At 43.5% G+C, this 26,477-nt stretch overlaps 1 protein-coding gene across 3 annotated transcripts in view; it reads left to right on the top strand.

Annotated features, from left to right (window-relative positions):
* LOC145352796 (formin-like) overlaps positions 1-26,477 on the top strand; it is a 250,617-nt gene that overhangs the window by 135,480 nt on the left and 88,660 nt on the right. For all 3 annotated transcript variants that reach the window (XM_080203148.1, XM_080203149.1, XM_080203150.1), the window contains 6 exons: positions 7,134-7,195; positions 14,022-14,110; positions 16,106-16,235; positions 17,675-17,821; positions 18,579-18,638; positions 21,744-21,864. In XM_080203148.1, coding sequence (XP_080059274.1) covers positions 7,134-7,195; positions 14,022-14,110; positions 16,106-16,235; positions 17,675-17,821; positions 18,579-18,638; positions 21,744-21,864 — 609 coding nt within the window. The remainder of the gene's footprint in view (positions 1-7,133; positions 7,196-14,021; positions 14,111-16,105; positions 16,236-17,674; positions 17,822-18,578; positions 18,639-21,743; positions 21,865-26,477) is intronic.

Genomic DNA, 26,477 nt, shown 5'->3' on the forward strand with positions numbered 1-26,477 from the left:
TGGGGATAGGGCCTGGGTGGGGATTGTTGTCGTTGCAGACTCGATGGCTGAATGGCCTCCTTTTGCACTGTAGGGTTCTAAGAACCCTCATGATGGACCCAATTCCAACCTGTGTATCAAGAATATTTATCAATCTTCTCACTAACAAATCTTATATGCAGTTGCTATATATCAGATAGTTATGGCTGGGATACCCAAAGCTTACCATCCGTGGTGGTGAAAAGCAAAAGAGAAAACTTCAGTTATTGGTCCAATTAAACTGCCACAGATATAAAGAGTAAGCCTTGTGAGGCTGGGCAGCAAAGGAGCTGAGAAATTGTTTCCTGTGTGCTGGTGGGTTACTTCCTGGGTTATTGGAGGCCAGTGGTTACATTACTGGGGCTCAGTGTCATGGGGCAGGACTTTGTGCCACATCTTCCCGGCAGCAGGAAGCAGCTCCCTGTTGGCCGGTATGGGATCTTCTGGTCCCATCGCTGTCAATGGGATTTCTCATTGAATCCACCCTCCCCCCCCCCAAACCCCCATCCCACTCGACACCAGGAAACCCCACAGTGGGGACATGCCGTCGGCGGACAGGAAGATCCTACAGGAAGCTCTCACACATGGGTTCAAACCTATCACAGCGGCCAGGGAATTTAAATCCAATTAGCGAAATAATTCTGAAATAAATCGGTCATGGTGAAATATTCAATTGCCACTTTGTTGAATAATCTCACCGGTTCATGAATACCCTTTAGGGAATGAAATCAGCCATTCTTACTCCTTTTGCCTTATATGTGGCTCTGGTCCCACAGCAAAGTGGTTGACACTTAACCATTCTCTGAAGTAGCCAAGTGAACCACTCAGTTGTATCCAAGAAATTGACTCATCAAAACCTTCTCGAGGATAACTAGAACAAAGAACAGTATCGCACAGGAACGGTCCATTCAGCCTTCCAAGCCTGCGCCAATCACATTGTCCGATCTAGACCAACCACCTGGATCCCTCTATTCCCTGCCTGCTCATTGTCTATCCAGATAAGCCTTAAATGTCGCTAACATGTCTGTCTCAATCACCTCACTTGGCAGTGCACTCCAGGCCCCCACCACTCTCTGTGTAAAAAACTTCCCCTGCACATCCCCACCGAACCTTTCCCCTCTTATATTGAACTCCAGCCTATGATGCCCAATGGTGGCATCTGTTCATAGCAAGGCCTAGCAATTTAGTATTGCTATCTCCTTGTGTCATTTAATATCCCTCCGATCCAGTGAGCTTTCTTTTTACACTACTTTAACCCCTCTCCCCGAGTGACTGAGGGCTTACCCAACTGCAGTGTCGAGTTTCTGTGGCATGCTGAATGGGTTTCCATGCATTAATTTACCCAGCCGGAATAGTTGATCCATCTATCTGATTTCCCTGCCAATCCATGAATCGCACATCGTGTGGTCTTTCTTTTATATGGACAGTCTGAGTTTGGAGGAATCTTAAATCCAGAACTGAATGTTCCAGCTTACCTTTGAATATATCTATTCACCACCAAAGATATTTTCAGTTTTTGAATTTGAGATGAGCACTTTTCATTGTCCTTCCATTTTAGGCTGGCGATGGATGGTTGAAATTATCTGTTCCAAAGTGGGCTTCATCATTTTAACATGCATTCTATTTATTTCGACATTACCTATTAGTTGTTAGAGTTTAGAACCTATGGGCGTCACAGTGGTTAGCGCTGCTGCCTCATCGCACCAGGGACCTGGGTTCAATTCTGGCCTCACGTCTCTGTCTGTGTGGAGTTTGCACATTCTCCCTGTGTCTGCATGGGTTTCCTCCAGGTGCTCTGGTTTCCTCTGAAGATGCACAGGTTAGGTTGATTAGCTATGCTAAATTACCCCTTAGTGTCAGGGGGATTAACAGGGTAGGGCCTGGGTGGAGTTGTTATATAGGGATTGTTCTGTAGGGATAGTGCCTGGGTGGAGTTGTTGTAGGTGCAGACTTGATGGGCCAAATGGCTGCCTTGTGCACTGTAGAGATTCCATGAATCCTGCTTTAAAAAAATGCGGGATGTCCTATTTGTAGTGCCCATTTTGTGGAGGACATTAACACTGCAGTGAAGTTACCAAGGGATTTTCACAGTAATTGTACTGCAGCATTAATGTAAGCCTACTTGTGACGCTAATAAATAAACTTATAAACTCAACTTAGACAATGAGGATCTCTGACAAAGACATAGCCACCAAGAGGAGTCTCATGTGGAGGAAAAGTTTAGTATTGCCTGATACTATTGCAAGTTATGTGCATTTTAGAAAAGGAAAAGATATGAATTAGATGTGTTTTTAAATACACAGTAGATCCCGTTTAGATTGTGACTGTGGCAGCAATGCTGCAGCTCACATGGCCATTGGAGTCTGAATCTCAAACTTCCCGCTGTGAAGGCAGGTTATAGCTTCAGGGTTTGACCTGTACCGTCATTATCTCACAATCCAACTCATTAATTCTCCCCCTCTGTGGATAAAAATATTTTGCCGTTGAATCAATTTCAAAACGAGATGACTTCAGGAAAACCACCGAGACGTTTTATTTTTTAACTGGGACTGTGGGTGAGAAAGGATAATCGACAGATCAGTGGCAGCCTCCCGTGGAAGCAGCGAAATGTACTTACTGATGTGACACGTCCCACCTACCAGGGAGGTTTATTGATGGGATGCTAGCAGAGATAATTGGCCACTACTCTTTTAAGTTTCCACCTAAAAGCAGCACGTTGATCTGGCGAGCTCTGCATTCCAAAGGTGCGTCTTAAATGAGAAATCTGTCACAAGTAAATAGCAGTCAATTTTCTGTGGCTGGCTAATGCACCAGAAATGTGCGTTTTATCTGATTTCAGACATTTATTTTAAATATACATGTTGACGTTTGCAAAATACCGGCACCACTTTTCTTTGTGACGGAACATGTCCTGAATAAGTTGGAAAAAGGATCAGAAATGGACCCCTTGACGTTTAATATTCTGTACAATCTTAGTACAAAATGGAAAGATCATGGCTGCAATTCTCTGGCCATCCACGCCAGCGGGAATCTCCAGCCCTGCCGACAGCACAGTGCCCGCAGGTTTCCTGCCAGCGTGGGGTGACACCAGTAGGAAATCCTGTGCTGAGCAGCATGGTGGCACAGTGATTAGCACTGCTGCCTCACAGCTCCAGGGACTCGGGTTCAATTCCCGGCTTTGGATCACTGTCTGTGTGGAGTTTGCACGCCCTCACCATGTCTGCGTGGGTTTCCTCCGGGTGCTCCGGTTTCCTTCCACAGTCCAAAGGTGTGTGAGCTAAATTTCCCCTCACTGTTAGGGGGATTAGCAGGATAAATACGTGGTGTTACAGGGATTGGGCCTGGGCGGGATTGTTGTTTGCGCAGGCTCAATGGGCCGAATGGCCTCCCTCTGCACTGTGGGAATTTTATTGGGTGGCACAGTGGTTGGCATTGCTGCCTCACAATGCCAGAGACCTGGGTTCAATTTGCAGCGTGGATCACTGTGTGGAGTTTGCACGTTCTCCCAGTGTCTGTGTGGGTTTCCTCCAAGCGCTCCGGTTTCTAAAGATGTGCACATTAGGTTGATTGGCCATGCTAAATTGCCCCTTAGTGTCAGGGAGATTAGTGGGGTAAATGCATGGGATAGATCCTGGGTGCAGTCTCAATGGGCAGAATGGCCTGCTTCTGCACTGTAGGGATTCTGTGACAGTGGTGGGACCAGGGAATCCCGTTGCCAGTGGATAGCGTGCTGCCTTCCATCACTGGAAATACATGACTGGGAGGCTGGAGAATCCCACTCCTTATGTCATCACACGTCCCACATGATGTGGATTGCGAGGGTTGGACATTTGGTAAAAGTGGGTCACCAGAAGAAAGCGTTTTACTCTATAGAACATGATAGGCACAGATGGGCCAGCCTCATTTATTTAACTAAACATTTATTTATTTAACTAAACATCTATTTAACTAAACAGTTCAGAGCCAAAAACCATGGGATAGTTACAGAGAAATGTAGCACTCTAAAAATATATATCTCTCAAAGAAATGAAGGATCCAGAATGGCAGCAATATATGACAATTGTACTTGTTTTATTTAAAGAACATTTAGGTGCGTGGGCTTTTTCGCTGCTTGCTCAGCACTTTGTGCTCAGTGAAGACTGTTCAAAGGTGATTGCTTTCACTTCTGTGTTGTCTTGCTCCGTGCCATCGCTCACCAGAAAGGGAAACCTAAACTGAAAGCAAATAAATGCAGTCGCTGGAATCTGAAACAAAAACAGAAAATGCTGGAAAATCTCAGCTGGCCCAATAGGCAAAGCGCTGTCCCAGTACTATCATCACTAGATTATTAATCCAGAAATTTAGCTAATGTTCTAGGGTTCGAATCCTGCCTATGGCAGATGGTGGAAATCTGAATTCAATAAAAGATATCTGGAATTAAGAATCTACTGATGACCGTGAAACCATTGTCAATTGTCGAAAAAAACGTCTGGTTCGCTAATGTCTTTTAGGGAAGGAAATCTGCCATCCTTACCTGGTCTAGTCTACATGTGACTCCACAGCCACAGCAATGTGGTTGACTCTCAACTGTCCTCAGGCAACTAGGGATGGGCAATAAATGCTCTGTGAATGAATTTTTAAAAAGTATCTGTGGAGAGAGAATGGAGCCAACGGCTGGTATTTTACGACCACCCTTGCATGAGGCTCATAAAATCCTGCCTGAGGCCAATGGAGAATTCCGTTCTGCGGGCGTTGCCCACCCTGGTAAAATTCCAGCCAACGTCTCATGCCTGGATGACCTCTTGTCAGAATCCAGTTTCGATACGTTGGCTGTATTCTCTCTCCACAGACATGTTGTGATTTTCTAGTATTTTCTGTCAGAGGGAGAAGCCTGTTTTTTGCTTAGCCCAAACACAAGACCCCGCTCCTTGTGTTTGAGTCAACTCTCATGATTGTGCGCTGGGTTGGCTCTGTGCAACCGATTATAGTTTAAAGTTTCTCCATAATAGTTTTCAACGCCGGCCAGCAAACCACCCTGTAAGACCAGGCGTCACTGACCCAAAGCTGAACAAATCTAGGGGTTTACAAAATATTTCCTTTGTTCTGAATAACTTGTAACATGTGTTCCTTTGAATTTGCCTGGAAGATCAAGGGATTTAGCCTGATGAACCCAGGCCAGATCTGGTGCCAGAACCATTTTGCTCTTGACTTTGTGGGGCATAAGGGCTCTATTAGCCTCTCAGCCGTATGTCAATCCTATCACAATTCCCTGCATCATAAATCACACAGTTATTGGGGTATGACAGAAAGTCAGTCAGACCAGGGTCGTTCTCCTGGATGGCTGACATGAAGACTGACACACCAGACGGGTCACAAAGTTAGGCCAAGAGGGATTTTATCACTGTGCTCATGTTCCTCTGGCTGGCTGCCTTGGTGACAGTCTCCTCTGAACTTTACGAATGAGAATGTAATTCTGTTCCTCCCTGCTGCCGCAAGAAAGCATGATCCTTCAGAAAGCTTTCCAAGCTGGCAACAGAACGTTGCACTTGAGTGCTCCCAGAAAGTCTGAGGCCAGTGACTTTTGTGCAGTTGAATGATTCTTCTAAGTCGCCCTATCAATACGGAAAGACTTGGCAAAGGGGAGAAAAGCAGATTTTCCTTGCTGAATGTCAAAAAGAAATAATAAACATGCTTTGCTGTGGTTACCTGTGGAGAATATCCCTCCCCCCCTCACCCCCAACCTCCCCATGCACCCCCAGAAATGCTTCCGACAGAAATTTACTCTGAATGTAGCAGAATGACATCTAAGCTTTTATGGATGGGCTGGGCTACGCTAAATGTCTTTGGAAAATAATTAAGTATGTCTGCAAGCTCAGGAGAACATAAGTTCACACAATCGGGTAAATTAATACAACCAAACTAAGAACATGTGGATTCCAAATAGTCCGTTTGTTTTATGTGTCACAGTACATGACTTGAGTGAGGAACTGTTTTAATGCGTGTGCCTGCAAGTTTGTTAAGTGCACTGGGCTGATCTGTTTTTTGTTGTCACTGATGGTTATTATAACCAAATGGGCACAATTCTACGCTAATGATCTTTCTGTGTATGAATTCTTGTTTTTAGTGAGCGGACACCATAGTACCACAGGGAAGTGTTTGCTTTAATTTAACTCAAATAGATTTCAAAAGCCAGACTTGGCTGAGCGACAGTTTTTTTTCCCCCCACCCTACTTACGAGAGTCTAATAAAATTACCAGTTCTTCACAGCATGCATCTGCTTCCTCTCTGTTTATCTCAGCAAAGTGGAAAATTGGAGCGGATGGTGTATGCCGAGATTGCTAATAAGGATTGGTAGCTCGCGAGGAGGCAGGCAGCCTGACAGTTCAATTAAACAACATTCCTTTTGGAAGCAGCTCCTTGCTCTATCCCACAACACTGTTGCGTTTTCAGGGAGAGAGGGCGGAATCTTACTGTCCCGCCCGCCATGGGAATCAGAGGGGGCAAGGCGCAGAACATGGAAAGGTCCATTGACCTTGGGAGGTTTTGGGATGAGCGAGGCTGTAAAATCCGGCCCAAAAGGTCGGAACGTTCTGGTTGTGGCGAGTGATGGGACAGCAAAATGCAGTCAGCCATTCAAAAGTCTGTTGACTCCGGCGGGACTGGAAAATCCCACCAAAGTGACGGGCTGGAAAATTCCCATCCAGGGTATATGGGAGGAACATCCCCATCCTTCCCGCCGCAGGTATCGTAGCGGGAGGCAGGGGAAGGGTGGGGGGGAGACCATGCAGACATCTGTTGACCTCGGGAAGAATTTTCCAGTTTTGGGGAAGTGTGTCTGGAAAATCCCGCCCAATGATTCATTTGCATCACCCTTGTCTTATTTGGACTGGCTATTAATTTATTGAGAGAGTGCATTATTTGAACGATTGTACATAGGATATGTGCCAGAAACAGGCTTTTAAAGTCCTGCTTCTTTCTGTAAAACATGTAATGTGGCTTCAAACCATTGAGATATATATATTATATATAGTCAGTTTATGTGAGCTATACAGAGGATTCCAGTAAGTATAATCTAACAGAACATTGATCATTATCAATAATTGCGAGTTAATGTGCCATGTCATGTGTAATTTCAGCTGTGTTAAATCTGGAAAACTCTGTTGTGGATTTGGAAACACTTCAAGCTTTGTATGACAATGTAAGTACTGAAGCCATAGAGATTACAAGAAGCCCATAAAATAGACAGAGTCTTGCTCTTTGAAAATATACGGTAAGAATTACTAGAATCCATTTCGTGCATTAGTGTATTAGTGGTTTGGGTTTGGTGCTGGATACAATATAATTTATAATGACATTCTGACATTGCACGGCAAATGGACTAGAAGTGAACACTTCCATGTAAACATGTATAGTCACCAAACTTTCAAAATTATTCCATTAGGTAGTTCTGCATTAAATGCCTTGACCCCAAACTCCCATGCCATTGCCAGTACAATATTTGCATTAAAATGGCAAATTATTTTTGAGTTTTATAAACTGGGGAGTGAGGAGAAGAATCCTTTTTCACGTTGAGCTTGTGCTTCAATGCCTTTGTCGCTATTTATGGTTGGTTCTACATTGCGTGCACGGGGCTACTGATATGACTGGAATAAGAGTGGATAAATCCTGGGTTTGTGCCCCCTTAACACCCTGGGTAACAACAATAAAAAAAGGGGTATCATTGTCTGCATCATCAGCTGTTGGTGGATGTAAGGTGACCCCCAGCAGGATCGAAGGTACTGGAATATGCTCCATGTTCTAATCTGGATACGTCATCAGGAGTTCTCAGTGGCAGCTGTGAGAAATATCCAAAATCAGCCGACTATTGATGTGTTCTCATCTGTTTAATAGTTTCTCTCTGTTGTTGCTGGCCTTGCTCCATTTAGAATCATCTAATCCCGACAGTGCAGAAGGTGGCCATTCGGCCCATCGAGTCTGTACCGACTACAATCCCGCCCAGGCCCTATTCCCGCAACCCTCATTTATCCTAGCTAATCCCCTTGACGCTAGGTTTAATTTAGCACGGCCAATCAACCTAACCCACACATCTTTGGACTGTGGGAGGAAACCGGAGCACCCGGAGGAAACCCACGCAGACACGGGGAGAATGTTGCAACTCCACACAGATAGTGATATGAGGCTGGATCTGATCCCGGTTCCTGGCGCTGTGAGGTAGCAGTGCTAACCGCTGTGCCACCGTGCCAGCCTCTGTCTTCAGAAATAAACCAATTCCTTTTGTGCATCATGCACCCTCGAATCCCGCTACATATCTGCTCCAGCCAATGAAGTACGTTTGCTGTAGAGCCAGTGTTGTAATGAGGTGGTCATTTTATGCACAGCAGGCTCCCACAAAGAGCAATGGGCTCATGACCAGGTCATGTCAACTGTTGAACTTATTAACATGCGCTAAGCAGACTTTATATTTTAAAGTTTGTTCGAGATGATGTGGAAATAATGCTTAAGTGTTATATATGCTGCTGGCTGTTGTTTTTTAGGTAAAGACAGACACGTATTATTTTTATTCCATACTGTCATATTCTAATATATTCATGAATGACAGGTTGTTAGTTACGTTATGGGCTGGCACGGTGGCACAGTGGTTCGCACTGCTGCCTCATAGCATCAGGGGCCTGGGTTCAATTCCCAGCTTGGGTCACTGTTTGTGTGGAGTTTGCATGTTCTCCCCGTGTCTGTGTGGGTCTTCTCCAGTTTTCTTTCACACTCTGAAAGATGTGTTGCTTAGATGCATTGGCCCGAAAAGGCACCAGAATGTGCTGACTCGAGGAATTTCACAGTAAATTCATTGCAGTGCTAATGTAAGCCTTACTTGTGACTAATAAATGAACTTTAACTTTACTTATGTTACAATTAAGAAGCTGATGAAAAATACCACGATTATAACGTTACCCGATTAAATGAAAAAACATATAAATTGACCTCAAACTGTTAACACCAAAGCAACACTCGATAATGTCACATGACTATGGTGTAACAATAATGGATGAGCTTAATTCAGGGGTTCAGAAAGTAGAGTGCCCTGAAAGAATAATTTTATGTTTAATGAATTGTCTAATTTCTCCATTAGTATCAAATATCCAGATTTTTTGAACAATTTCCACATTATTAAAACATTTATTTAACTTTGATATTTCAGTTTCTCTCAATCCAATATATAATATCTGAATCATTTATTTATTTATCAGTTTATACCATGTAAAATTAATTGTGAAGAATATTTTTTATTTCCTGGTTTGCTAGCTGTGAGAGTACTTAAATGTCATTGGTTGCTTACCTTGCTTGATGATGTCACTGCCGCTGGAGTTGTCTTTACTTTGCATTAGATTGAGCAGGAGGAGGGGAAATTCATGGTATAGGCCTCGCTAGAGCTTTGTGAGCAGCTTGTTACAAAGTCGACGGCAAGTGTCACCCCTTTGCTGCTAACCATAAAATCCAGTCTAGCAACTCACATTCTGCACCTGTTCAAGCATATTGGAATAAAGTGCAGGGAATTCTCTAAGTTATTAACGAAGAAATCCTCCACTTTGGATTATCTTTGTTGGAGAGTTGGGGATTCTACAATTGATCATAGTGACCCTTAGCTAAGGGGAAAATACATCAATCAAAAAAACATAGGACCAGAAGGAGGACATTGAGATTGTGACTGATTTGAAACCTTTGATTTAATTTTAATAAATTATTGTCACATGTATTGGTATACAATGAAAAGTATTGTTTCTTGCAGTCTATACAGACAAAGCATACCATTCATAGCGAATGAAAGGAGAGAGTGGAGAATGTAGTGTTACTGTCTTGGCTAAGGTGTCAAGAAAGGTCAACTTATTGCAAGGTAATCCCATTCAAAAACCTGATGGCAACAGGGAAGAAACTGTTTTTGAGTGGGTTGGTACGTGACCGCAGACTTTTGTATCTTTTTCCCGACGGAAGAAGATGGAAGAGAGAATGTCTGGGGTGCATGGAGTCCTTGCTTATGCTGGCTGCTTTGCCGAGGCAGCGGGAAGTGTAGACAGAGTCAATGGGTAGGAAGCAGGTTTGAGTGATGGACTGGGCTATGTTCACAACCTTTTGTAGTTTCTTGTAGTCTTGGTCAGAGCCAACTCCATTGTCCCATAAGATTAAGCGGTTATCTTATGAGGAAGGGTTAGATGGGTTGGGCATGTATCAGTTGGATTTTTGAAGAGTGAGAGGTGAATTCATTGAAGCATTAAAGATACTGTGGGGGAAATTGACTGGATGGATGCTGAGAGGATGTTTCATCTAATCGTAGATATCAGAAGTAGGGATGTAGCTTAAAAATAAGGAATATACCATTTAAGACATAGACATGGAAAAATGTTTTCTTGGAGGGTCATTGGTCTGTGGAATTCTCTTACCTGGAGAACACTGCAATCTTAGTCATTGAATATTTTTAAGATTGAGTTAGTTTCTTGATAATCAAGGGAGTCAAAGATTAAAGGTCTCAGAGCACTGTTCCTTCTTCACTCACCTGATGGAGGAGCAGCACTCTGAAAGCTCGTGATACCAAGTAAACCTGTTGGACTTTAACCTGTGAGACTTCTTACTGTGCCCACCCCAGTCCAACGCCAACATCTCCACATCAAAAATTAAAAGGAGCAGGCTGGAAAGTGGACTTGGGGTCACATTCAGAACAGCCGTGAATGTATTGAATTGGCAGAGCAGACTCCAAGAGCCTACTCTTGCTGCTAATTTGCATGTTTGTTTGTTTTTTGTGACCACAAATAAGGCCGATAAATGTATTGTTTAAAAGATGGACCTTGTTTATTGAGATAAGTGGCAGAGTTTAATAATAGCAGCTACTCAGCAGAACAGTAATAACTATGAAAACAGGAGCACGAGTAAAACAGGCATTGTTTACAAGTCACCCTCTTGTAGGCCAAAAAGCCCACCACAAGCCCTCACATCCTCAGAATCCTTAACTGACAGCAGTGAAGCTATTACATAGAAGAAAGGCTTGTAAGAAAACTCTGTATTTAAAATGACACTCTGTGACAATATGTATGTTCGTATGTTGCTTAAAGGCTTCAGATTTAAAATTTACAAGTCAACAAATAGCGTGTGTAGAAATGTTTCTCAATTTCACTTCTGAAAGGTCAGGCTATAATTTGTAGTCTGTTCCCCTAATCCACGGCTTCACAACCAGTGGAAACGCTACCTACCCTCCCCGTTACTCTTAATAACTTGAAAACATCAATTAAATCACCACATAACCTTCTAACTTCCAGGTGATAGAATCTTGCGTGCATAATCTCTCCTCATAACTTAACCCACTGAGTCCAGGTGTCATTCCAGTAAACTTACACTGCACTCCTCCCAAGGTCATTATACCCTTTCTAAAGAAATGAGGTTGTACTTAATTTGCTTAGATCCACCTTTGAAATTAATGCTCACAAAGGATCATCTGGACTCGAACCGTCAGCTCTTTTCTCTCCTTACAGTTGCTGCCAGACTTGCTGAGATTTGCCAGCGTTTTCCCTTTTGGTTTCTCTCTTTGCACCCATTTCCTGAGCCTTCTTGCTGAGCTCCAATGGCAGACAAAGAACAGAAATATACATGCGATATACAGCAAATGTTGGAATTGGCTACCTTTTTATCGAATGAAGTTTATTCTGAGTTTTCAACTCACGGTGGCACAGTGGGTTAGCGCTGCTGCCTCGCAGTGCCAGGGACCTGAGTTCGATTCCTGGCTCGGGTCACTGTCTGTGCAGAGCCTGCACATTCTCCCCGTGTCTGTGTGGTTTTCCTCCGGGTGCTCTGGTTTCCTCCCACAGTCAGAAAGACGTGCTGGTTAGATGCATTGGCCATGCTAATTTCTCCCTCAGTGTATCTGAACAAGTGTCGGAGTGTGACGACTAGGGGTATTTTCAGAGTAACTTCATTGCAATGTTAACGTAAGCCTACTTGTGACACCAATAAATAAACTTCTTTAAAAAAGCAAATTTTACCCACAAATCAACGTTGCAGTTGGCACCATCATCCGAAATTCTTAATTAAACTGAAATCACCCCGAATTCTGGGCTCTTCCCATATCATACCCAACCTGAATCAATAGTGAATAATGCAATGGAAGTTGGTGAGGAGAGCTTTGCTTAGAAACTGTGTGTGTGGTACTTTTGAAAACGTTTTTTGATATCAGTGATAAGATTCTATCAGCTAGAGATCAATGTTGTTATGGTTACCAATAGAAGGAAATCATTGTTTCCCCCCTTGCTGCAAAAGAATAACCATTGCATGTTGGAACAGGCTGCAGAGCTCTGGGAAATATTCCACAATATGGGCAATAGCTCGGACTGTGATACAATTGTGAGCAGCTTCTCAAGTCTCATTGTCGCAAACGGTAGGTCAGAAATCCAGACGGTCACTAAAGTTTGTCAGCAATCTTCACACTTGACATGTGTCATGAACTTAGAAAACATTGCAGAAAGATTAACCAAAGTGTCCCTTTCTTCCTGCGATCGCTGTTCCTTATTTGAAGGCAAAATCCTTTGTGTAAAATGAACCTGTAACTTTCCAGTTTGAACACAGGGAATGGTAACATACTAGTAATGTGAACGGATTAGTAATCCAGAGGCTCAGAGTAATGGTTCAGAGACATGGGTGACACCTTATGGAAGTGATGGGAGTGGGCTTGGCCATCGGTTGGGAGCCAATGAGAGCACCATGTCGCCTATTTTCAGGAGCTTCTTGATTCACTTGGACACTTGACCAGTAATGGATCTTCCTCCAAGACGGAGGACCCAGAGGTGGCAGTTCCACCCACTGAGAGACCAGCACTGATCTGTACTGAACAGCAGCACCACTGAGGGGGGTGGGTACTACACCCACCTCAGTAATCAGCAGCTATGGGAGGAAACCGGAGCACCCGGAGAAAACTCACATAGCCACGGGGAAAACATGCAAACTCCACATGGACAGTGACCCAAGCCAGGAATCGAACCCAGGTACCTGGTGCTGTGAGGCTGCAGTGCTAACCACCGTGCCACCCAGCTCTCTGACGATGTGAAAAATCACACATGTGGGTCCAAGACCAAGACACAGCCAATTCAATGATGGAAATAGCCATTATCGTGTTTTTAAACAGCACTGACATATTGAGGGAAAGAAATGACAGGTGAAAGAGCCTCTGGCCCCAGGCCAACCACCCTTAGCAGAGTAAATTTAGGATTAAGAGTGAAGTGAATGAAAGCAGAGCAGAGAAAGGATAAGAGTGGGTAATTTAAAGGGAACAAATCTACATAGAGATGGGTGTTGGAGGCTGGAAGGGTCTGGAGAAGATGAAAGGGTATGGACATGATGGGAGGAACCACGTGTCATTGGGGCTGGTGTTAGGAGCTGCTGAGGGTACATTTTCCCTGCAAGCCAATTCCAGATTGACCCTGTCACACGCAGCTGGTGCCTCTGTTCCCAGCCGTGTCACCCAAAAGGGAAAGGATAGAGGGGAAAGAGGAAGAGAGAGCAGGATGATGCGACAAAAGTGAGAGAGGGAGAAGCAGCAGGAGAAGAGAGAGAGAAACAACAAGAAGAAAACAGGAGGGACAGAAAATAGATCTTTGCTCCTATTTAGCAAGAACAAGCTCAGTTGGTAATATAGTAAAGATGTTATGGCTGTACTCTCCTATCAGCAGGTTACATTATGAATACCAGTCCCTGTGTTTATAATGACTCTGTAACCTGGTTATGCTGCAAAACCTGCCTGAACTACTTGGCTAATTTCACACCATCCTAGGCTATGGGTGGGAGTGACAAAGAGTATTTTTGATCGCAGACGTAAGCACTACAAAAACCCTCTCATAAAATGGAATATCTGTTTGCCACTGGTGTCTTTTGAAGGGCAAAGAGCCTGATTAAATATAAATCTGCTTCAAACGTGGGGCATATAATTCATTTGTTAACACACTGAAGTCAAGGGATTGTTAGATAATCATGTTAACCGTGTGCCTGTGTTACAGAGAGCCCAGGCAGAAGAACTGACAAAGATACGCAAATATTACGAAAAGTCGAAGGAAGAAGAAATAAAGCTACTGGATAAGCCAGAGCAGTAAGCAACTGATTTTTGTTAAACTTATTAAAGCAGGAACTGATGTATAAATAAGCAGCGCTGGAGAAAGGCAGCGGGTCTGTGGGGCGGGAGACAGAGTTAACGTTTGGAGTTCACTGTGACTCTTTGTCAACACCAGGAGAACCTGTGCTTCTAGTCAGAAGCCACATTCACGGGGAGAGGCAAAGATGGGATTGGAAAGGATGGAGCAATGGGCCTGAATTTTCAGAGGGTTTTTAGGTGGGGGGAGTGTTAAAATTGCAGGAATGGGATTCCCGCCCTTCTCTCACCTCACAATGATCTTAACCCGAGACGGGCAAGGCCTCAGATAAGAAGCCCACCCTTGTCCCGATTGAGGCCCTTAAGAGGCCAATAGCATGAGGACCCAACTCGAACCATGGCCAGAGTGGTTTGGATGGTGGGGGTTCGCCAATCCCCATCCCCTCCCCACTCTATTTAAAGAGTCAGCGGGGAATTCATCCTCACTGACTCTGACCACCCCTCTGTAAATGGAAACTCTAACAAGCATTGATTGGCATTAGGGCAGACTGCCCAACCTCAGCCAGGAAGAGGTCCCACCTCCTGCTTTCATTCTGCGCCGAGTTCTGGAGGTAAATTTGGGGAAGGGGGTTGTGATGGGGAAGTACCAATCCAGGAGGGTTGTGGTGAAGGAGGTAAATGAGATGTTGGTCTTCATAGCGAGAGGATTTGAGTTAGAGATTGGGATGTTTTGCTGCAATTGTACAGTGCATTGGTGAGGTTACACCTGGAGTATTGTGTGCAGTTTTGATGTCCTTATCTGAGGAAGGATGTCCTTGCTATAGAGGGAGTACAGCGAAGGTTTACCAGGCTGATTCCTGGGATGGCAGGTCTGTCATATGAGGGGAGACTAAGTCAGTCAGGATTATATTCACTGGAGTTTAGAAGAGTGAGAGGGGATCTCATAGAAAATTCTAGCAGGGTTAGACAGGGTAGATTCAGAAAGAATGTTCCAGATAGTGGGGGAGTCCAGAGGTGGGAGTCATAGTTTTGAGGGTAAACCTTTTAGGACTGAGGTGAGGAGAAATTTCTTAACCCAGAGTGGTGAATGTGTGGAATTCACTATCACAGAAAGTAGCTGAGGCCAAAACATCATGTGATTTCAAGAAGAAATTGGATGTAGCTCTTGGAGTTAAAGGGATCAAGGAATATGGGGGAAAGGGAGGGGACCAATATATTGAATCTGATCATCAGCCATGATCAAAATGAATAGCGGAACAGGCTTGAAGGGCTGAATGGCCTACTCCTGCTTCTAGTTGCTGTGTGGTAGCCTGGAGTCCCCAGGAAAGGCAGTGCTGCTCCCTCCTGATATCCCGAAGACTTATAATGAATGGCCTCCAGTGGCCATTTGCTAAACCGCTCAGGGCTCAGAAATGAAGGACAGTCTCAATTCCTTGACTGGGGCAAACAAAGTTACCAGTCCAGGTCAGAACCGAGACTTATCTCAATATTTCAGGTGGCCACCATGGGGACACGTTAATAAAAAGCACTGACCAATTGAGCAGTGGTCTTGAACACCCTTGCAGATCGGAAACGGCCCTCTACTCTACTAAATTAGTTTTAGGCCCATAAAACAGGCGCAACAATGTTAAATTCAGTTCCATATAGTGATCAATCAATCACAACAAAGGGTAGGGATATGAAATTGCCAACATAAAAGCAACTTGACTTTTAGCTACTAATAGAGCAGCTTGGATGAATTAGGGCAGTGGCGTTCAGCCATATTTTAATTATCACTCCATCTCTACTCTGCTGTGTTAGTCATTACAGCTTAATAAAACATAGGACCTTACCTACTGGAATTCAAAACAGAAGGTGTACTCCTAACAGCCGCAACAACATATTAATGTCATTGCTTTTGCTTATGGCGTTTTTTTTCACATCAGTTGCTTTCTTCATCTCATGAGCGTTCAAAGTAGCAATATCTGACACAAATCACTTCTCACTCCTCAATAGGTTCTTGTATGAATTATCACAGATTCCTAACTTCCCTGAGCGTACCCACTGCATCATATTCCAGTCCGTCTTCATGGAAGGAATCTCCACCATACGCCGTAAAGTAGGGAACGTTCTACACCTGAGCAAGGTATGACGATGGTATAGTTGGTGTCAACCCAGAAATATCTACCTGCTCTCAATAATCTGCTGAGATCTGTTTCAGTTTATTTCATAGAATCATTGAATCCTACAGTGCAAGGGATCATTCAGCCCACTGAGTCTGCACTAACCACCCTCCCACCCAGATCCTATCCCTGTGTCCCCATGCATTTACCCTTGTTAGACCCCCTGACACCAATTGGCAATTTATCATGGCCAATCCGCCTAATCAGCACATCTTTGGACCATGGGAGGAACTGGAGCAACCCGGAGGAAACCCACGCAGATACAGGGAGAATGTGCAAACTCCACACAGACAGTGAGCCAAGCCGGGAATCGAACCCGGGTCCCTGGCGCTGTGAGGCAGCAATGCTAACCACTGTGCTACTGTGTCGCCCTCTTTTTGATAAAACCTCATTTTTTGCCCCTCCCTCTGCTGCAGTTGTGACGTATCCTTGAGCTGCTGCAGTCCATGTCATAATGAGTCACTGACGATAGTATTGTTTTAATCTTTGGGCAGGATTCTCCAGCCTCCCCGTTGGAGGTCGCTCGCTGTTGGCCATCAATGGGATTTTCCAGTCCTAATGAAATTGATGGTGATTTACATTCTTTGTCTGTGCCGCCATCAGGGAACCCGCAGCGGAGGTCATCCTTGGAGGGAATTGGACCATCCCACACAGGAATGGCCAGAGAATTCTGCCTGTATTTTAGCTTTCCATGAAAATTAAAGATTAAATAAATCAGACACGCCCCTGCATTCACTGTGTTAAAATCGTGATACTTCAGACCACCCTCTGCTGAAATCCAGTTTTGTTGACTTTTGTTTCTGGATGGTTCTACAGATCTTTTCTCCCAGTTATCATCTTTGCATGTGACCTGACATTGTTCGCCCAAAGGTATTAGTTTATTGTTACTTTGTTGAATGTTGAACACACACTTTTCTGTTTAAAATGAATGTAAACTTATTCCAAAATACATTAACCAGACAACGGTATGGTTTTGTCTGTGGGGCGGCGCGATGGCACATTGCTGCTTTACAGAGCCAGGGATCCAGGTTCAATTCACGGCCTGAGCCGCTGTCTCTGTGAAGTCTGCATATTCTCCCCATGTCTGTCTGGGTTTCCTCCGGGTGCTCTGGTTTCCTCCCACACTCCAAAGACGTGCTGGTTAGGTGCATTAGCCATGCTAAATTCTCCCTCAGTGTAACTGAACAAGCGTCAGAGTGCGGAGACCAAGGAATTTTCACAGTAACTTCATTGCAGTGTTAATGTCAGCCTACTTGTGACACTGTTAAATAAACTTAAGGATGTGCGGATGTAAATAGGAATGGAAATTGCTGTCATGTTGAACACCTCAACAATGCTGTTACCTGAATGTTAAAAGAGAAAAAGAAACCTCCCTCGCTGACTTATACTTTCTTTTGAGCAGAGCTTGACTGACCAACCAAATGTGAAGATTGTGCTTGGACTCATCCTGGCTTTTGGAAATCACATGAATGGGGGGAACAGGACACGTGGGCAGGCTGACGGATTCGGTCTGGAAATCCTCCCGAAATTAAAGGATGTCAAAAGCAGGGTATGGTGTACCTCAATTCTGACTGTGAGCAACGCCCAGTGATGACTAACTGTCTTCGTTCATGGGATGCAGGCGTTGGTGGCTAACTCACCATTCATCGCCCATCCCTAACTGCCCTTGAGAAGGTGGCGGTGAGCATTAAGGGATAAGCGATAAATGCTGGCCTATCCAACGATTCCAAAACTTCCCGTGAATGAATATTAAATACTCTGCTCAATATGAAATGCTCAATATGAAGGTAGAAACAGAGATATGTCACCAGTTTTCACCTGGAGGATAACACGGCTGGTGACAGGCAAGGTTCACACCACCCTCAACCGTTAAGCTTGTAGCTGTTTTCCGGTTAGCCAGAGCACAACTGCAACACGTCAACTTGATGTGTGTAGATGCATTTCAATATTTGAATAACACTTTGTCAAACGTGACCAAGTCAGTCATCATCTTTCCAATGAGATTTGGCCAAGGTGTTTGAAGTTAAGAAGGATTTTAATTTATTAAATGATATTTCCTCTGGTAGATAGGTTCTTGATTAATAAGGGAATCAGGGTTATGGGGAAAAGGCAGGAGAATGAGGATGAGAAAAATATCAGCCATGATTGAATGGGGGAGCAGACTCGATGGGCCGAGTGGCCTAATTCTGCTCCTATATCTTATGGTCTTATTTATATAAAATAGTGATCCCAGACTCTGATTCACTCAACCAGAGGGAAATCTGTTTCTCTGCTGTTATAACATTTACTTTTATTTTCTCTTTCAGGATAATCAAATCAGCCTTGTGGATTTTGTCGCGTCCTATTATTTGCATCATTTTGACAAGGTAATTAATAAATCTTTCTTTGAATTTGTGTTGAACACACCTTCAATTTGAAATTACTGTACCTTACACCAATTCATTATTGCGGTAACTTCCTTTTGAATATAAGTGTTGCTTTCTCCTCATTTGTTTATTTAATGACTATTCTCTGAAGAAAGTATATGAAATATTGAAGCCTTTCAGTTGAAGTGCTTTTGTAAATAAGCATCAAAATATCTCGAATGTAAATTAAAAGGGGTTCTACATGCATTGCTTTAATAATCATAGATTTCACTTCTTATGAGTTGATTTTTATTTTAATATCCATGGCTTAGATTTTCCTCTCTTGGTATAATTGTCACAGAATAGAATCAAATGGAACTGGCCTTTTAGCACCAAATTGCCCCCAGTAAACTCTTTAACGTTGCCTTAGTTATTTATTTAATGGATTGTGCTGATACCGAGGCAGGAAAATTAGAGGTGAGTCAAATTTAGAGGGATTGGATAACTGAAGGGGAGTGTATAGAAAGGAGGCCAACAAATAGTCTTCAAAGAGCTTCCAACAGTATTTGAACCCATCATCACCTTGAAAATGCAAGGGGCTGAGAGAAAATGAAGGTAAAGGAGCACAGTGGCATGGTGGCACAGTGGTTATCACTGCTGTCACACAGCGTCAGAGACCCAGATTCAACTCTGGCCTTGGGTGACTGGCTGTGTGGAGTTTGCATATTCTCCCGGTGTCTGCGTGGGTTTCCTCCGTGTGCTCCAGTTTCCTCCTATGCTCCAAAGATGTGCAAGTTAGGTGGATTGGCCATACTAAATTGTCCCTTAGTGTCCAAAGATGTACAGGTTAGGTGGATTGGCCATGCTAAATTGTCCCTTATTATCCAAAGATGTACAAATTAGGTGGATTGGCCATGGTAAATTGCCCCTTTTAGTGTCCAAAGACGTATAGGTAAGGTGGATTGGCCATACTAAATTGTCCCTTAGTATCCAAGGATGTAGAGGTTAGGTTCATTGTCCAGGGTAAATGCATGGGGATAGGATGGAGGTGGGTCTGAGTAAGATGCCCTGTTGGAGAGTTAGTGCAGACTAGATGAGCCAAATGATCTCTTTCTGCAATGTAAAGATTCTATAAGTTCTATGAAAATCGAGGTGTAGACCTGAATCCTCAGGATGGAGCAGCCTAGCACCGAGCCATTAATTTGCAGCTGTTAATATGAAGGTGATGCTGCACGAAGTGGTTTTGAGGAGGTCCATCCTCTGTAAAATCATCTCAATAGGTCATAGTTGCAGGTAATGCGGCCAAGTTCCAGATCACAGCTGACTGCTTTTGTGAATGTGTTCACCAGGCCTAAGCTGCGTGGTTTCTGTAACTGCCTACCCGCTGACTCAGACTTGGGGAAGACAGTTCTTGATGGTCATTGACAAGCCATTGAGCCAAGATAAATAGAAATGGCTTGGCATGGAGACCTGACCAGGTATGGCCATTTGGGCAATGCTGACACTTAATCACCCTGGTATGATGCCTTCTAATGTGTCATAGAATCATAGGATGCCGACTGTGTAGAAGGAAGCCATTCGGCCCATCAAGGCTGCACTGACAACAATCCCTCTCAGGTCTATCCCCGTAACCCCACATATTCACCATGCTAATCCCCCTGACACCTAAGCTGAATGTTTTTGGACTGTGGGAGGAAACCAGAGCACTTGGAGGAAACCCACGCAGACACGGGGCGAACTCCACACAGACAGTGACCCAAGGTCCACTTGAATCCAAGTCCCTGGTGCTGTGAGGCAGCAGTGCTATCCTTCTGTGCCAGTATGCTGCCCCATTGTATAAACACTTGCATTGATTGGTGTGGGGCCAACATTTCATTTTAATATTAATTCATAGTTGCAATGGTAACGTGCACCATTTCTCATAGTTGTGCTTCGTAAAGAGCCGCCCATTTGTGTGTCCAATGTTACTGGGTAATCTTGAGCTCATGACAAGGATAGTGTATTATAAATTTGTGTTTCAAACATTTCTTAACCAATATTTCTTCTTTCTTACTCTCTTTTTTGTGATTGGTGCAATGGTTTGATGACTGTGCCGAGAGATGTCAATTTTATTTTCCCTCTCCACGTCAATGGGTTTCCTAAAGAACATTCTCCTCCTGATTGGCTCTGCTAACTTGCCCCTTAATGTCCAAAGATGTGCAGGTTAGGTGGATTGGGTGTGGTAAATGTGTGGGGTTACGGGGATAGGGCAGGGAGGAGGGCTGGGTTTGGGTAGGAAGCTCTTTCAGAGTCAGCGCAGACGTGATGGACTGAATGGCCTCCTTCTGCACTGTAGGGATTCTATGATAAGTCCGGAGCTTATGTGGAAATATGTCAGGTAGGAGAGATTGTGTGAAGAGATTAGTTGGTACCTGCACACTCACATCCATTAGCTGAGGTGAAAATACCCAATCTGACTGCACAAATGGCCCTGATAGAAGTCTGTCTGCCCAAAGGGTGCAGGACCTGAAGACTCATTGGCTTGATGTGTGACTATAGTAAGAAGTCTCACGACACCAGGTTAAAGTCTAACAGGTTTATTTGGTAGCAAAAGCATTTGATACCACATAAACCTGTTAGACTTTAACCTGGTGCTGTGAGACTTCTTACTGTGTTTACCCCAGTCCAATGTCGGCATCTCCATATCTTGATGTGTGACTGCCAATCTAACCAGTCTAGCCTTTTACTCAGAATCACCCAATCACAGTAGACAATATGTTTTTGGTGGACACAGTTGCCACCCTGATAGGTGCTGCTGCCTCATATTGCCAGGGTCCCAGGTTCAGTTCCGGCCTTGGGTCAACTGTGTGGAGTTTGCACGTTCTCCCCATGTCTGCATGGGCTTCCTCCAGTTTCCTCCCACAGTCCAGAGATAGGTGGGTTAGATTGATTGGTCATGATAAATTGGCCGAATGGCCTCCATCTGCACTGCACGGATTCTATGCTTCCACCAACTGCAAAATCTATTGCTGCAAACCCATTTCCATCTGATATTCAGGTGACATGGATGAGGAAACATTAGGCTTATGGATCTCTGCACTGATACTGCGACCAAATATCAATGGTTCATTTCCTATTTTATAACAGGATGCAGGGACAGACAAGAGTGTTTATCCTTTACCAGAACCCCAGGATTTACTGCGAGCCTCGCAAGTTAAGTTTGAGGATCTCAGTAAGGACCTCAGGAAGTTGAGAAAAGACCTTGAAGGTATTGCAGCTTTTTACCATAACGTCAGTTTGAAAATATATAACATATTTAAGTTTGGTAGTCAGAAAGTGAATTGATTAAACATGATGTTTACGTGGGAGTGACATTTCCTGTGTATTTGCACTGAGGGACGCACGTAACTGAGGCACAAAGCAATTAGTCAGCATAAAAGATTGTGAAAAGTTGGGAACATGACAGTTACACTTGCAGTTATGCTGTGTCTGAAATTTCTTGATGTTTTTCACCCAACTCTTTATCCAAAAAATGCGTCGCGGTTCAGTATAAAGGCATCCTGGCCGTGCCAAGGTGCTGTGCGTGATCATTTCCATCTGAAATAAATTTAAAATTATTTTGGGAGCAGGAGAAGGTTACATTTGTGGTGTTTTATAACATTTTAGAAGTTTTTAGAAAGAGAAGTCTTACCGAGACCTGCATTACGTTTCCTGCTGCTTTGAATGCAGCCCGAAAGAATGGAAGTAAAAATGTCTCAGTTTCCATGATAGCATATTCTTGAACATGTTCTGTTGCTTAATACCCTTGAGTGATGGCTGAGGTGGCTTTTAACTTGTATTTTCAGTCTTAAAGAAGTAGGTGTTGTGAGTTCCGTCAATTTCTGATTATTAGCACTGATTTTTGCACTGAATTTTACGCCCAGAAGGATGATAATGAGATTGATTTAATTTGATTTGATTTATTATTGTCACATATATTAGCATACACTGAGAAGTCTCAATTCTTGCGTGCTATACAGACAAAACATACCATTCATAGACTACCTGGGGGAGAAGGAAAGGAGAGGGTGCAAAATATAGCGTTACAGTCATAGAGAAAGATCAACTTAATATAAGGTGGGAAAATTGGCAGGAAATGGAAGCATTGTGTGATATCAACAATTTTGGCGCAGGAGTAAGTATAACTTGGGATATGATTTCACTTTTTGATGCGTAAATGTAAAAAGATAATCTATAGACTAAAACAGGTGAGTGTCTGCATATTTCATTCGAAGTAGTGTTCCTATTGTATGACCAATAACGTACAATGTTTAAACATTTTTTGTGACTTAAATTTTGAAGTAACAGATTAAAGATTCCAGACAAAAAAGGATTAGGCGGGATTTAAAATGTATGTTTCCACAAAGTGAGGTCTTAGCAAAATGCCTTTTGAGAACATATTTGTAAAGTGATGCATGCAACGAAAGTAAGTTGGTTAGTAGAAAAACAATCCCCAGATCACAGTGGTAGGAAAGCCTCAGTTATTGTTTGTTCCAGCGAGGGACACAGGAGTGTTCTTATCTTCTGTCATCCCTTGGCTCCCATAGAACCCTTGCCCTGCCCTCGCTATTGGTAGTGTGCAGAAACATGATCTGTGTTTGATCTCCTCTCCCCTGTCAGCAGGTTTCCAGTATTAAGTCCAGCTACTGTGTCACTTGGACCTATGTGTAGGCACCTTCCCCTATAAATTATAAATGAAAAAGATAAATGACTCTTTATTGAGAAGGTGCTTTAACTTTTAGTTAAATGTGCTTAAAACAAACCATTTAACTTTGTCTGCTTTGAGTTGAAAATACGACAAGAGTTTTGCGAAACCCAATATCGAAATAGATTGCAAAATGTAAATGCTTAAAATTGGTAATATTGAAGCTGCTTAAATTAGCAATATTGAACCTATTTGTATACATGTCATGTTCTGTAAAGAATCTTAAATTGTACCCAGATTTAAGTTTCATTTAGTGTACGATTTTCACATTTTACAGTCATTTTAATTTATTGCGGCCATTAAAAGGTTGTGGCTGTTGGCAAAATACCAGTGAAAGTCTAAAGCGAAACCAGATGTGATTAGAAACTGACTACCAAGAAGCATCAGGCTCAACTATCCAGACAGACCCATTGGCTTCAGATGTGAATAATTTAAGTAATATTAACTAGTGTTGCCCCTATTACAGGGTGCATAAGATTTATTTTATGGTTTGGTGGTGTGAGTGCTTTGTGTGTCAGTTCAGTCAAGACACTCGCCTAACTGCGAAAGAATACGGATTGTAAAGATTTTTATTTTAAAAGTAGGCTGGCGGATTGTCACCAGATTCCAAATTTGTCACTTTTGCTTCTCATTATAATGATTGACCAAAGGTGCCAAAATAAAATTCTTCAACCTAAATTGTAATTATTTCCTAATGCTGTATCAACTCTTTGTGCTAACGAACTTGCTAAACTGACCCATTATTCTGTCACTTCTGTAAGCTGCTCTCGGACTCATAACATTAAGTAGAGATTTTGATTTTTTTTTATTTGATTTATTAATGTCACATGTATTAACATACAGTGAAAAGTATTGTTTCTTGCAAGCTATACAAAGCATACCATTCATAGAGAAGATTTATTTACTAGTGTCGCTAGCAGGTTTGCATTAACACTGCAATGAAGTTACTGTGAAAATCCTCTAGTCGCCACACTCCGGCGCCTGTTCGGGAGAATTTAGCATGACCAATGCACCTAACCAACACATCTTTCGGGCTGCAGGAGGAATTAAAATAAATTCTGCTCTTTCTGTTTTACCTCACCAAAGTGGATAATATCACATTTCTCCACATTATCATAGGATCCCTACAATGCAAAAAGAGGCCATTTGGCCCATCAAGTCTGCACTGACCACAATCCCACCCAGTCCCTATTCCCCTAACCCACACATTAACTCTGTTAATCCCTCTGACACAAAGGGTCAATTTAGTATGGCCAGTCAACCTAACCTGCACACCCTTGGAATGTGGGAGGAAACCCACACAGACACGGGGAGAAGGTGCAGAGTCCGCACAGACAGTCACCTGAGGCCGGAATTGAACCCAGGTCCCTGGCGCTGTGAGACAGCAGTGCTAACCACTACCTGCCATGTTCTTGCCCAGTCACTTAACCTTTGGGACCTCTTTGCGTCCTCCTCACTGTTTATCTTCCCATTATTGAATTTTTTCTCATCCTCATTCTTCTGCCTTTTCCCCATAACCCCTGATCCCCTTATTAATTAAGAGCCTATCTATCTCTCTCTTAAAGACATTCAATGATCTGGCCTCCACAGCCTCCTGCAGCAAAGAGTTCCACAGATCCACCACTCTCTGGCTGAAGAAGTTCCTCCTCATCTCTGTTTTAAAGGGTTGTCCCTTTAGCCTGAGGTTGTGCCCCCGGTTCTAGTTTTTACTACTAGTGGAAACATCCTCTCCACATCCATTCTATTATGGGGAAACGGCAGAAGAATGACGACAAGAAAAATATCAGCCATGATTGGATGGCGGAGCAGACTCGATGGACTGAATGGCCTAATTCCGCTCCTATGTCTTATGGTCTTTAAGGAGATAACTACATTGCCATTCTGTAACAGGACAGGAGGTTCTGGGGACCTCCCTTGCAGCCTGTCTGCACACAGGTTCAGAGGTGCCCTCGAAGCTGTAATGTTGAAGTTAACCCTCACATTATCTATTGCAGCATCCTGCCCAGGCGGCTGATCAGCTCCAGAGCTCTGACAAAGGACCATGCAGACTCAAAACCTGAGCTCTCTTTCTCTCTCCACAGAGGCTGTCAGACCTGCTGAGTTTTTCCAGCATTATCTATTTCCAGAATCTTCCCCTTTTGTGCAAACTTGTGAGTTTCGATGGTGGTGTCCTTGACCGCATTGGGCTTCCCTGGATCTGGTTATTCCCAGCCTTTTCCTCTGCAAGGCAAGCACAGAATGATCGAGGATTTTGACTGTCGGGAATAATTGTCTCCCAGAGGTGCTCCAAGTGTTCCACGTTAATGAGCAGGAGACACGTTGTCCTCTATGATTCTCTCTTTACAGCATTGGTCCAATGGTGGACAAAAGAGCTGAGAATGTCAGGGAGGGGGTGGAGATATCAGATAAATACCTGAAAAGAAAAACATTCCGGGGTAAAGAGAGGGAGAGTGCTACTGACTGAGTTGCTCTTTCTTGCAAAGGATTAGTACAGACAAGACCGGCCAAATCGCCTCTCTCCTGTGCTGTGACCATTCTCTGGTAAATTATATTCCTGCTTTGTAGCTTTGTGTGGGGTTCAGAATGGAATCATGCACCATGTCACATGTGGATGACTCTTATCAGCCAGCCTTTGATTTACTACGGTTGCTCCAAAGCAACAGCCACAAGGGGGTGGCTATAAAATGAAGCAGTGATGACTATTGCCAGGACAATGGTGTTCACCTTGTTGAGGCACTGCTTGTGCTCATGTATCAACTGCACATTGAGGGAGTGGAATTCATTTCAGTTCACTGAAATGGCCAAGTTTGATTTGATTTACTATTGTCACGTGTATTAGTATACATTGAAAAATATTGTTTCTTGCGCGCTATACAGACAAAACATTCATAGAAAGGAAAGGAGAGAATGCAGAATGTAGCGTTACAGCCATAGTTAGGGTGTAGAGAAAGATCAACTTAGTATGAGGCAGGTCTATTCAATGGCAACAGGGAAGAAGGTGTTCTTGAGTTGGTTGGCACATGTTCTCAGACTTTTGTATCTTTTTCCCGATGGAAGAAGGTGGAAGAGTATATGCCCGGGGTGTGTGGGGTCCTTAATTATGTTGGCTGCTTTTCGAAGGTAGCAGGAAGTGTAGA

This window comes from Carcharhinus amblyrhynchos, chromosome 14 (assembly GCF_965287045.1).
Source record: "Carcharhinus amblyrhynchos chromosome 14, sCarAmb.v2.hapA, whole genome shotgun sequence".
Taxonomy (NCBI): domain Eukaryota; kingdom Metazoa; phylum Chordata; class Chondrichthyes; order Carcharhiniformes; family Carcharhinidae; genus Carcharhinus; species Carcharhinus amblyrhynchos.